Source organism: Rana temporaria, chromosome 2 (genome assembly GCF_905171775.1).
Source record: "Rana temporaria chromosome 2, aRanTem1.1, whole genome shotgun sequence".
Taxonomy (NCBI): domain Eukaryota; kingdom Metazoa; phylum Chordata; class Amphibia; order Anura; family Ranidae; genus Rana; species Rana temporaria.
Window position 1 is genome coordinate 82277470 of NC_053490.1, and position 13118 is coordinate 82290587.

General features: G+C 45.3%; 1 protein-coding gene across 1 annotated transcript in view; it reads right to left on the bottom strand.

Moving 5' to 3' along the window:
- LOC120929184 (arachidonate 5-lipoxygenase activating protein) overlaps window positions 1–13118 on the bottom strand; it is an 86123-nt gene that overhangs the window by 14736 nt on the left and 58269 nt on the right. The window contains exon 3 of the mRNA XM_040340460.1: window positions 346–445. Within this exon, the coding sequence (XP_040196394.1) occupies window positions 346–445 (100 nt within the window). The remainder of the gene's footprint in view (window positions 1–345; window positions 446–13118) is intronic.

Consider the following 13118-nt stretch of genomic DNA (forward strand, 5'->3'; position numbering starts at 1 on the left):
TATTAAGGCTACGATCCCCGGACCCCGTTCGTCCCCCCGGTTTTGCCGGTCTGTACTGGGCAGCCATCCTGCGGCAGTTTCCCAATGGACGGGGGGCTTTTCCCGGTTGCCTCGCGATAGATACACCCCTGACTGCAATGCCAATCAATAGGCATTCTTATGGAATCTTTCCACTAAAATTGTCGGACTACTTACTGTGCCCACAGATCTAGGATGGTTCCAAGTTTGACTCCCAGACAACGCTTAAATTAGTAAATGATCTATCTTGAAGGTTTCATTGGGAATATATACAGTCATCAAGCCCAATGACAAAGGCCGATGGTTTATAAAGTTTCACAAACTTACTTTGCTGTGTAGACTTTCTCGAAGGCGGGGGAGCCAGTTCTTTGGAAACTCTTGGAATGTTGATTTTTGGATTCATTTTCAACTTTATATGCAAAGAATACTACAAAAAAAATATATACAGGCATAAAAATACAGGTTGAAAGTGCATATCCACCTATAAATATCAAACCACTGATAAAATAACAATATCTACTTAAAGAATATGTAAACCAGGGCTCAAGTCCTGCGGAAACACGTGGGAATGGAGTCCCTGCACTTTTTTCACAGCAGGAACGCAGTTCCCTTTGCAGGACTAGAGCAGCCGAGCCGCCCGAGCCGCCCGAGCCAATCCTTCACTAAGCGGCGATGCCCAGCTCGAGTCATTGTCAGGGGCAGGCGAACCTTAGTAATCCTTTATGTTACTGGCCGCTTCCTGTATATGGATTCATCGGGTAGTGTGCGGGTATTCCGTCACTTCCTCGATGCCGCAATGTCTCCTGGGAGCTTTTGTCATTGTTCCCAGGAGACATTGCGGAGGTCTCCCGCGAGTTATCGCGGGTTTTAGAAAGAACTTGCTTTTAGTAATCATGCATATGAGCGTATCATTTTTTTATTTTTTTTTGGTGGGGGAGTGGATCTTGGGTGGGAGTTCCCACACTTTTTTCTCCAGGACTTGACCCCTGATGTAAACCCAACATTTTATATTCCTGATATGTGCCTGTTTTACCATGTGCTTGTATGAGAAAGTATCCTGTTCTCTTTGTATTGCTTCCTTTGTGTGAAATCTCTGGTGTTCCTGCCAGTTCCTCTGCTTTCCTATTAAAAACTGACTACATTAAGCAGGAGAGCACATTGTGGTCAGTTCTCTAGCTATTCTGGGAACTCAGACTGCCCTCCTCCAATCAGACTTATCCTTTCCCACGCCCCTGCACAGCCTTTCACTGGGAAGTTCAGTATACTGCTGTGTCTCCTCCCCCAGCTCTTATGCAGATGATCACTTCTATAAAATGGGGGGGGGAGAGATGGGGGCAGAGACAGCAATAAAAACTGACAGGTGTTCTAATCCTTATCCACTCCTTCTCTGCGGGCTGCCTAAACGCATCACTTTCAGCCACCAATGTCAGAAATACTGTATGTTGGGATGGCAATAGAGCCTGTCAGGTAAGTACCTTTCTGAATTCTCACCTGCAATTTCTTTAAAGTCTCATGTGTTACTCTGTCTTTTGGGATTCCTTTCTGAACAGTTATACTGCAAATTGTATTTATTCAGTTTTTGCAGACATGTGTTTATTAAAAAAAATCATTAAGGCCTTATTTTCACTTGTGATTGAATGGTGGTAAAACCCTGTGGGTGAGCTGTGTTTTTACCTCTCATTGCTCCTACGTTTGCTGCACAGGCAGCAGCCAGGGTATGCATATGCCGTGGTCAGGATGCTTTGCCTCGTGACTGTGGTAGGAATTATACCCACTGTCATGCTCGTCGGATGGTACTGCCTGCCAAGCACGACCCATTTAACTGAGTTGGACCAAGCTGCAACCACCCCGCAACCATGCACAACAGGCCTGCTTGTGGCGCAGTGGTCTGGTAATTAGGGGGGTTAAAACAGGCGGTGATGAGGCAATAAAACAACACATGGTCACCTGTCTATTGCTGTCTGAAGAGTGATCCAAAAACAGATCACGCTTCAAACAGCAAAGCAAGTGTAAATGAACGTTGAGGGATATATTTATAATAATGAATGCAGACATGCCAACTTGCAAAAACTCGTTTCAGGGAGGTTATTCTTTGTGTCGGCACAGACTCCCCCTCCCCCAATGAAATGCAGCCTTATCAACGCCAATTAAATGCAGTCTATCAGTATTCATCAATGCCACCTCATCAATGCATACCAGCAAAGCCCATCAATATCCATCAGTGACCATCAGTGTCCATTCGTGCCACCTCATCAGTGCCCACCAGTGCAGCCCAGTGTCAATCAGTGCAGCCTATCAGTGCCACCTCATCAGTGTCCACCAGTGCAGCCTATTAGTATCAATCAGTGTCCTTCAGTGCCACCTCATCAGTGCAGCCCATCAGTGTCCATCAGTGCAGTCAATCAATGCCACCTCATCAGTGTCCACCAGTGCAACCTATTAGTGTCAGTGTCCTTCAGTGCCTCCTCATCAGTGCTGACCATCAATGTCCATCGGTGCAGCCTATCAGTGTCCATCAGTGCCAACCATCAATGTCCATCAGTGCAGCCCATCATTGTCCATCGGTGCAGCCCATCATTGTCCATCGGTGCAGCCCATCAGTGTCACCTCATCGGTGCCTACCAGTGCAGCCCATTGTTGTCCTTCAGTGCCACCTCATTAGTGTCCACCAGCGCAGCCTCAGTGTCCACCAGCGGAGCTTTCCCGCCTCTGTCATTCCCCATACCCTGGCCACAAACAGAAGACCGAGCAGCCCGAGTGGCTGCTGCAGCCGTACGCCATTCGGCCGCCAAGCTTGCTCTGTCTTCTCTCTGTGGCTGAGTGACAGGCTCAGCCGAGAGATCGTCGGTGCTCATGGATGTCTGCTTCTGAGCATGCGTGTTTGTACTTTGGATTTTTTTACACACAATTGGAAAATCCGACATCATACATTGGTTGTCGGAAAATTTGAAAGCATGCTATCCCACATTTATTGTCAGAAAATCTGACAACAATTATTTCCGACAACAGCCTGTCATCACACAATTCCCGTCGGAAAAGCCGATCATGTGTAGGAGGCTTAAGGCTCAGTTTACACAATGAGAGTTCTCCGAATCCAATTCGCAATAGCAGGAGATTGTGACCGGCTCTCTATGGAGCCAGGTCACATATCTCCGCAGCGGCTCTTGTGAATTTTGCACAGGAACACTGTGGGGGTTATTTACGAAAGGCAAATCCACTTTGCACTAGAAGTGCAGTCGCTGAAGATCTGATGGGGACATGCAAGGAAAATTAAAAACAGCATTTTAGCTTCCACATGATTGGTTGATAAAATCAGCAGAGCTTCCCCTCATTTCAGATCTTCCGCTCAGATCTACAGCGACTGCACGTCCAAGTGCACTTGTAGTGCAAAGTGGATTTGCCTTTCGTAAATAACCCCCCTGTGCATTTTTTGGTCCATTTCAGGTCTGAATACAGCCAAAAATTTGGGCTGAAATCGGACACCTGAAATTGTGAACGAGGACGCACCAGACTCCTGCTGTCGCCGCTGCGTTCTCATATGTGAACCCAGCCTAATGCTTCTGCATGGTGTTTAAATTTGGGGTGCTCTCTGAGGTTATCTATCACTTCCTCTGAGGTCCAGCAGCCATACTCAGCCAGCTCTGCTCCGCTTATACTTGCTGCAACATTTCACCGCTATAGAAATATGTTGCTTGCTGATAACAGTGATTAATAGCTAGCTCTATTATCCATTGCAATAAAAATGCATTTAAAAAAACAGTTTAACAAAAATCATTTAAAAAAATGAATTAATTGATAAAGATGTAATTCAATAAATAAAAAAAAAAAAAAAAAATGCCTTTGGCATTCAGGCGCACTTCCTTTAATCTGTGTGTCCAGGGGCAGATTAGATACTGTGAACGTGTCTAAACCCATGTAAACCCATGTAAATTTCCTCTTTTTTCTATCCTCCTCAGCAAAAAGGAAAACATCTAATAAATTGAGGACATAGGGCCAGATCCACATACATTTAGTTAGGCGGAGCGTATCAGAGATACACTACGCCGCCGTACCTTACCTGGCGTATATTCGAATCCTCAGCGAGTTTGTGCCGTAAGTTACGGTGGCGTAGTGTATTTCTGGCGGCGGATTTCAAATTGGGCGGTTTGGGGGCGGGTTTCATTTAAATGAAGCGCGTCCCCGCACCGAATGAACTGCGCATGCGTCGTCCAGAAATTTCCCGCCGTGCTTTGCGCGAAATGACGTCGCAACGACGTCATTTTTTTAACTTAGACGTGAGTTACGTCCATCACTATTCACGGACGCAAAAACAAAATTAAATTTCGACGCGGGAACGACGGCCATACTTAACATGGCAATTCTATCTATACGCCGCAAAATACCAGCTTAAACTATACCCCGGAAAAAGCCGACTACAGACGACGTTAGAAAATTCGACGGCCGCGCGTACGTTCGTGGATCGTCGTAAATCGCTAATTTGCATAGCCGACGCGGAAAACGACGTGAACGCCACCCAGCGGACGCCAAAGTATTGTATCTTAGATCCGAAGGTGTACGAAGACGTACACCTGTCGGATCTAACCCAGAAGCCGTTGTATCTTGTTTGAGGATTCAAAACAACGATACGACGCAGGAAATTTGTAAGTACGCCGGCGTATCAGTAGATACGCCGGCGTACTTGCTCTGTGGATCTGGCCCCAAGACTATAGTTTCCAGATCAAATTCTCCGTCATTTGAATTCAACAAATACAGGAGGTCCGTGTGAATGAAATGAATGATTGCTTTTTAAGAAGTATAAAAAGGTTTTCTTTTTTGTACAAAGCAGGAATACATGGGCATGAAAGAGGTAGAATTGCCCCCGTGAAACACTGGGGTTGATTTACTAAAACTGGAGAGTGTAAACTCTTGTGCAGCTCTGCATAGAAACCAATCAGCTTCCAGGTATTTTTTTCTCAAAAGCTTAAAGAGTGACTTCACTTTTGTTGAGAAAAAAAACATTCCCCTCTGGGTGATCTATGTACATTGCATGGATTATAACAAACTTTGGTGCAGATTCCTACCTTTTGTTATTCTGCCTGTGCCCATGTTCTGAGTGAGTCTAATGGGAGTGGTTTCATAATAATCAACCAGCTGCTGCACCTGCAGGGCTCTAATGAGGAAAATGAGTGGCAGCCCACCCTCCCCCTATCAATGCGTCCAGCCCCCTAATCTATATGCAGGCACCGGACACATGGATTCCAATAGGGGTTTTTTTTTCAATTTTTTTTGAAGCACGTGATTAGAGCCAGAGGCCTTAATAGGCTTAAAAAAAAAAAAAAGGGTGAGCGTGGGGTGCAGAGCACTGTGCCCAAGCCCACCCAGCTGTGTGACAATAGTGATTTAATATTCATAATATTCATATTCAATATATGAAACCCATCACCCGATTGGCTGAAAGGACAGGCGATTCTATTAGCTGCCTAAGGCCCCGTACACACGGTCGGACCGAACCGATGAGAATGGTCCGACGGACCGTTTTCATCGGTTCACCGCAGAAGTGGCCTGATGGTCTGATGTGCGTACACACCATCAGTTCAAAATCCGATCGGGTCAGAACGCGGTGACGTAAAACACACGACGTGCTGAAAAAAACGAAGTTCAATGCTTCCAAGCATGCGCCGACTTGATTCTGAGCATGCGCGGGTTTTGAACCGATGCTTTTCTGTACTAACCATCAGTTTGGTCCGATCGGGCAGCGGTCCATCGGTTTGGTTTTGAAGCATGTTTTAAAATTTTGGACCGAAGGAAAACAGACCGATGGCCTATACACACGGTCGGTTTGGTCCGATGAAACTGAACTTCGGTTCATTCTCATTGGTTCGGTCCGACCGTGTGTACGGGGCCTAAGAGGTGGAGGGAGGTGACGCACGAGAAGTCGCCACCCATCACCCGGAGGGAAGCGCTGCCCACTTGATGGGGTAAGTGCAGGGCCGACCGACTGACGGGGGGTGGGGTGCGACTGACCGACCCCCCAGGATTGTGGGTGCATTGTTTGCCACCGCCCCCAAATAAAACACCGGATGTCACTGTCTGCACCCCTTTAGCTGTGATTTCCTATTGGGAGTATCTCGCCAAAAATGATATTTTTGTTGCAAGGGGATGGCTGTTATTTGACTTTTATCCTAGTGCAGACATCACACAAGCAGGAAATTATGTTTCTGGGGGGTGTTCTGTATACATTCTCTGTACAGAACACCTCCAGGTAGCTATATTGCCTTTTACAGAAAATTACAGAGCTGCAGATTAACAAGGAAAGAGAATTTTAATAACATTCAGTTACAGTATGACTTGTTTCGCAATTGTATATGCAATATTATTTATTTTTTCTATTTTTTCCCCCAGTGAAAGTGGAGTTACCCTTTAATTGAACAAGCTGAAGTTAGAAGCTTATTGGCTGCCATGCACAGCGGCACCAGATTTTGCACTCTCTAGTTTTAATAAATCAACCCCAATATGTACTATTTCCCACTGTGTATCCTAGTTGGGTACAATGTTATACCATGCTGGACCGTGTACTTAATTCTTGCAAGCTCTTCTTTTAATTTGATTTGTTAAATAAGTTTGTACAATGAAGTTGTGTTACCTATTTTACATATTGATGGGCTGCTGTCGCAAATATAGAATTGTCAACTTTTTTGAAAAGTGAGTATGTCCCAATGTTTGTGGAGTAGTTCTGAAGGCTTACTTTCATATTTCCCATCATTCACTAACTGAACTCCTCAAATTTTTGGATTTGTTTTGTAAATGTTCATACTGTATATAAATGCATTATATTTAAAGCGGGAGTTCACCCAATGCTGTTTTTCTTTTCTATTTTCCCCTTAGATGGATGCTCGTTTTGTCTAGGGGAATCGGCTATTTGTTTTAAAATATGAGCAGTACTTACCGTCTTCGAGATGCATCTTCTCCGTCGCTTCCGGGTATGGGTCTTCGGGAGCGGGCGTTCCTTCTTGATTGACAGTCTTCCGAGAGGCTTCCGACGGTCGCATCCATCGCGTCACTAGTAGCCGAAAGAAGCCGAACGTCAGTGCGGTTCTATACTGCGCCTGCCCACCGACGTTCGGCTTCTTTCGGAAAATCGTGACGCGATGGATGCGACCGTCGGAAGCCTCTCGGAAGACTGTCAATCAAAATAGGAACGCCCATACCCGGAAGCGGCGGAGAAGATGCATCTCGTAAACGGTAAGTAATGCTCATATTTTAAAACAACTAGCCGATTCCCCTAGACAAAACGAGCATCCATCTAGGGGGAAAAATTTTTATGTACGGGTGAACCCCCGCTTTAAGAAGGCGCACAATCAATGCTTTAAAACAGTGGTCTCCAAACTGCGGTCTATGGGCCGGATGTGGCCCTTTGCTTGCCTTTATCCAGCCCTTGGGGCACTATTCCTCCCACTGACACCAATGATGGCGCACTATTCCTCCCACTGACGCCAATGATGGCGCACTATTCCTCCCACTGACACCAATGATGGCACACTATTCCTCCCACTGACGCTAATGATGGAGCACTATCAGGGCAGGTGGCAGACAAGCAAAAACAGTAGACAAAGCCAGGTTCAGTACACAGGTGGTCAGGCACAGAGTACAAGTAATGCAAGTCAGTGACATGAATACCATCCCCACTGTGAAGCATGGTGGTGTCTCACTAATGTTTTGGGGGTGTATGAGCTCTAAAGGCACATGAAACTTGTGAAAATTGATGGCAAGTTGAAAGCAGCATCTTATCAGGAAATACTGGCAGATAATTTGCATTCTTCTGCACAAAAGCTGCTCATGAGACGTTCTTGGACCTTTCCATCACGACAATGACGCTAAGCACAAGGCCAAGTTGACCCTCGGCAGAAAAAGGTGAAGGTTCTGGAATGGCCATGACATTCTCCTGACCTTAACATAATCAATAGCCACTCTAGGGACATTTCAAATGTGTGGTTAATGCAAGACGACCAAAGACTTTGTATGACCTGGAGGCATTTTGCCAAGACGAATGGGCAGCTATTCCACCTGCAAGAATTCGGGGGCTCATAGACAAGTATTACAAAAGACTGCACTGTCATTAATGCTAAGGGGGGACAATACACTGTATTAACAACGAAGGGCCAGATTCACAACGAGCGGGCGCAACGTAACTTTTCTGATTTAAGTTACACCGCCGCAAATTACACAAAGTTAGTGCCCGATCCACAAAGCACTTACCTGGAAATTTGCGGCGGTGTATCCTAAATCAGTCCGGTGCAAGGCGGGCCAATTCAAATGGGGCGAGTCCCATTTAAATTAGGCGCGCTCCCGCGCCGGACGTACTGCGCATGCTCCCGACGCTATTTTCCCGATGTGCTTTGCGCAAAGTTTCGTTGCGCCGAGTTTTGTGAATCGCGACGGGTAAAAAAGAGATGCGGCGGGAAAAAAATAATAAAATAAATATTTGACAGCGACGCGGGAAAGACGGGTACACTTTTACATGGTGTACTAACTTTACACTTTGTAAAAGGTACCCTATCTTTGCGACGGCAAATTAACACTTACAGCGACTTAACGAAGGGAAAAAGCTTTGTGGATCTCCGTAAGTGCTAATTTGCATACCCGACGCTGGATTACGACGAGAAATGCCCCCAGCGGCGGCCGCGGTACTGCATCCTAAGATCCGACAGTGTAAGTCCATTACACCTGTCGGATCTTAGGACTAGCTATGCGTAACTGATTCTATGAATCAGCCGCATAGTTAGAAACAGAGATACGACGGCGTATCAGTAGATACGCCGTGGTATCTCTTTTGTGAATCTGGCCCTAAGGGTATACAGACTTTTGTATCTAAATCTAAGCAGATCTGAAGGTGAAGTTAGCCACTGCAAGTCATTCATTTACCCAACTGTAGCTATCACTGTAGTTTGCTCTGTGTGGTTTGCTGCTTGCATTGTTATGGTATAAGCCATTTTGAGTCTTTTCTGCAAGTATACAGTTTAAGGCAAAGTCTGAGATGGAAGACACATGAGATCTTTGGTCTGAACTTTTAGTCATCTGTGTTACTTACAAAAGCTTGTAAAAAAGAGAAGTAAATGGGTCAGTTATTAGGACACATTTCATGAGAAAAATAAGTAAACAACCAGTCATAGTATGAGGCCAGACCTTTGAAGGATTCAGTATGCTGGTTGTTAAAGAAACCTGACATGAGATAAATATAGACAGCCACTTCGGATCTCTCCTTCTGAAAGTGCAAGTTGCCTGGCTACAGGGTCGGCCCTATGATGGGACCGGGTGGTACCATGGGTACCAGGCAGCACTTTTAGGGGGGCAGCATACTGATGCCCGCCACCCAGTTCCGCCAGCTCCGCTACCCAAATAAAATTGATGTCCTTTTTTCCCACAAATAGAGCTTTCTTTTGGTGATATTTGATCACCTCTGCGGTTTTTATTTTTTGTGCTATAAATATATATATTTTTTAACTTTTTGCTATAATAAATATCCCCAAAATTTTGAAAAATAAACAATTTTCTTCAGTTTAGGCCAATATGTATTCTTCTACATATTTTTGGTACCAAAAAAAAAAAAAAACACAATTAGCGTACATTGATTAGTTTGCACAAAAGACATTGTGGCCGCCGGCAATTCACAGGTCCCTTTATACTCCTGGATACATGTATAGAGCCATGGCAGGTCCTTTTATACGCCTATATACATGTATAGAGCCATGACAGGCCCTTTTATACACCTATATACATGTATAGAGCCATGACAGGCCCTCTTTATACATCTATAGAGCCATGACAGGCCCTCGTTATACTCCTTTATACATGTATAGAGCCATGGCAGGTCCTCTTTATACACCTATATACATGTATAGAGCCATGACAGGCCCTCTTTATACATCTATAGAGCCATGACAGGCCCTCGTTATACTCCTTTATACATGTATAGAGCTATGACAGGTCCTTTTTATACTCCTATATACATTTATAGAGCCATGGCAGGTCCTCTTTATATTCCTTTACATGTAAAGAGTAATGACAGGTCCTCTATATACATGTATAGAGCCATGACAGGTCCTCTTTATACTCCTATACATGTATAGAGCAATGACAGGTCCTCTTTATACATGTATAGAGCCATGACGGGTCCCCTTTAGTTATCATGATATAAAATAATGAATGTGGGGGCCTTTTGGTTGGTGTGATTTTTTTTCTGGGGGGGGGGGGGGGGGCAGCATTTCATTCTTGGTCCCAGGCAGCACAATGTCTTGGGCCGGCACTGCCTGGCTATCATTTGTGTAAGATTGCCCTTTGGGTGGCCTCACTCGCAGAGCTGGGTCTAGAAAGACCAAGGCAGAGTTCCAGTTCTCAAGAAAAACTTAAATTCAAGGTAAGGCCAACAGAAGAATTAGCCAATCATGACTTCCATTTGCTTTTCTATATGGACTTGTAGGCAGGTGCAGTTAGCTAATGTAGCCCCCTTATCCTAAACAGGGGCTACTGCTAGTTACATTTAGGGCCCTTTCACACGTATGGACCGTATGTCCGCATTTTCATCCGTCCGTTTGCGGATGAAAACGGGACATACATGGGTCCCTATGTGATTACGGGTGTCAGCAGATGAACATCCGCTGACACCCGTAATTCGTCCGCCTCCGCAAAGATCCGCATTTGCAGACAGAAGAAATCCTATTTTTCTTCCATCTGCCGGATCGGATGAACACGGACATACGGTCCTCGTTCGTCCGATCCCCCATAGGGGAGAGCGGAGGAAACACAGGGCGGTCCCCGGCCCTGTCAGCTGCCAGCTCAGCGGGGATTTTACGGAGGATCCCCGCTGAGCTTCGCGGACACACGGAGCGGATCACCTGTTTTTATTCATAAGCCCACATCAAAAAAACAATCAATAAATGCTGTATTATATGCTGTTTATACTCATTCTGTCATTATGAGATTTGTTTGTTGTATTCTGCAAAAACCCTGGTTGATCCTGCTGCTCCCTATCTCTACCTTCTGTTCCTGTCCACGATTTAACTAGGGATTTTGCACCTATGGTGGCCACTCTGCACATGCTCAGTTTTCAGTGAGTTTCTATGTTAGGCATTTCCTCCCTATCACATCTGAGCAGCCCATGTGACTAGAGAGACCCACATGTAAGCGTATACACAGTGGTAAATGACAACCCACTCTCTCCCTTTTCCTCCATGCCCACTAACCAGCACAATGAGGGTGAGATATTACATGTAGATTGTTGGAGACTTCACCTCCCTCTTATTCTAAAGCCCCATACACACCATCAGATTATCTGCAGATTTTTGTCTTCAGATTTACCAAAACCATATAATAGGAGGTCAAACCTTAAGAGTTTCAATTTGTATGCAATCAGGCAGGCCCTTGTACTACATGGTTTTGGTAAATCTGAAGACAAAAATCTGCAGATAATCTGATGGTGTGTATGGGGCTTTAGACACAGGCTATGTTGTTTACACAACATAATAAAGATTTCATTTCAAATATAATATTTATATTCCAATTTAAAACAGATTATTGATATTTATGTATTTTTAATCTGTATTCCAAAGGCTGTTATTTTTTTTATTTTTTTTTTACAACATGTGACCAGCAGCAGAGGACTAGAAGGTCCTCCTGCTTATGTTTCCCTCCATGTGACTGCTGTATATCAATTAGGAAAAGGGTACTTTGATTTTTTTAATTGAAATAATTACAGTAATATCATCCATATACAGAAATAGACAGGACAATAAAAATTAAAGTGGTCTTATGCATTAAGATAAAAAACCTTCTGTGTGCAGCAGTCGCCCCAGCACCCCCTAATACTTACCTGTGCACCATTACTCTCCAGCGATGTCCACGAGTGCCTCAACCCTCTGGGACTCTGCTCCTGATTGGCTGAAACACACCAGCGGTGTCATTGGCTCCTGCTGCTGTCAATCAAAGTCAGACAGCCAAGCAGGAGAGAGAGGGGGTGGAGCCGAACCAGGGCTCCATGTCTGAATGGACACCGGAAACTGTGACTCAGCTCAGGGGCCCCCATAGGAAGCTGCTTGCTGTGAGGGCACTTGACAGGAGGGAGGGGCCAGGAGCAGCGAAGAGGGACCCAAAAAGAGGAAGATCTGGGCTTCCCTGTGCAAAGCCACTGCACAGGGCAGGTAAGTTATTGTTAGAGAAAAAAAACAAGACTTTACGATCAAGACTTTAAACAGTGTCTGTTTAGTATCACTTTAAGTTGGATTGTGATTTCTTAGTGCTGCCAATGGTATAATTGGTATAATTGGCAGTAGAATGAGATTTCACAAACAAAACTCCCCCCCTGGGGGAGGATATAATTTGTTGAAAAAGAACACATGCTTGCTCTCTACCCACAGGCTGAGGCCTGGGGAGGTGCTGCTGGATAGAGCTCTGCTGTTAGGCCCAAAAGCCTGTGTGGGGCAGAAGATCTGCTGGCAGTGGTCCTGAAGCTGTCCTGCCTGGTGATGGAGGAAGCTGTGCCAAGGAGAAGACCCAGGGGGGACCCTTGCTGGACAGAACCAGGAAGAAGGCTGGTCTCTCAGAAGGGCCTGGTGACTCGCATGGAGGATGCACTGAACCTGGGAAATGGAGTGAGAGCAAAGTGCTACACTTGCCTGCCACTAGGTGGTTCTATTGTCATTATGGCATGGATAGGTGAAGATTGTAAATAGGTGCTAGCTCCCCTTTAAAAAGAAACCACTCCTGTAGTGATGCAAAGGGTGGAGACAGTGTCCAAATGAATGCTAGCTGTGAGTGGAGTCCAATCAGAGAGGGGTATGGGAGAAGTTCACCCCTGTTTAACACCACAATGTAATCTGTGCTGAAGTTATCATAGAGAGTGTTGTGCAAGGCTCACCCAGGGACAGTAACACAGAACATTTGATGATTAGCCTAAGATGACTGGAGTCTACCCCTGTCTGTCTTCTGTGGGTCCTGTAGCAGACCTCCAGGCCTGTAACAGCGTCCTCTGTACGGGGACAGACAACCTTGGGGACAGACAACCTTGAAGCAGGTGACATTAAAAAATGTGCCGGCTGGCAGGACTACAGAGGGAACATTGGGAGAGT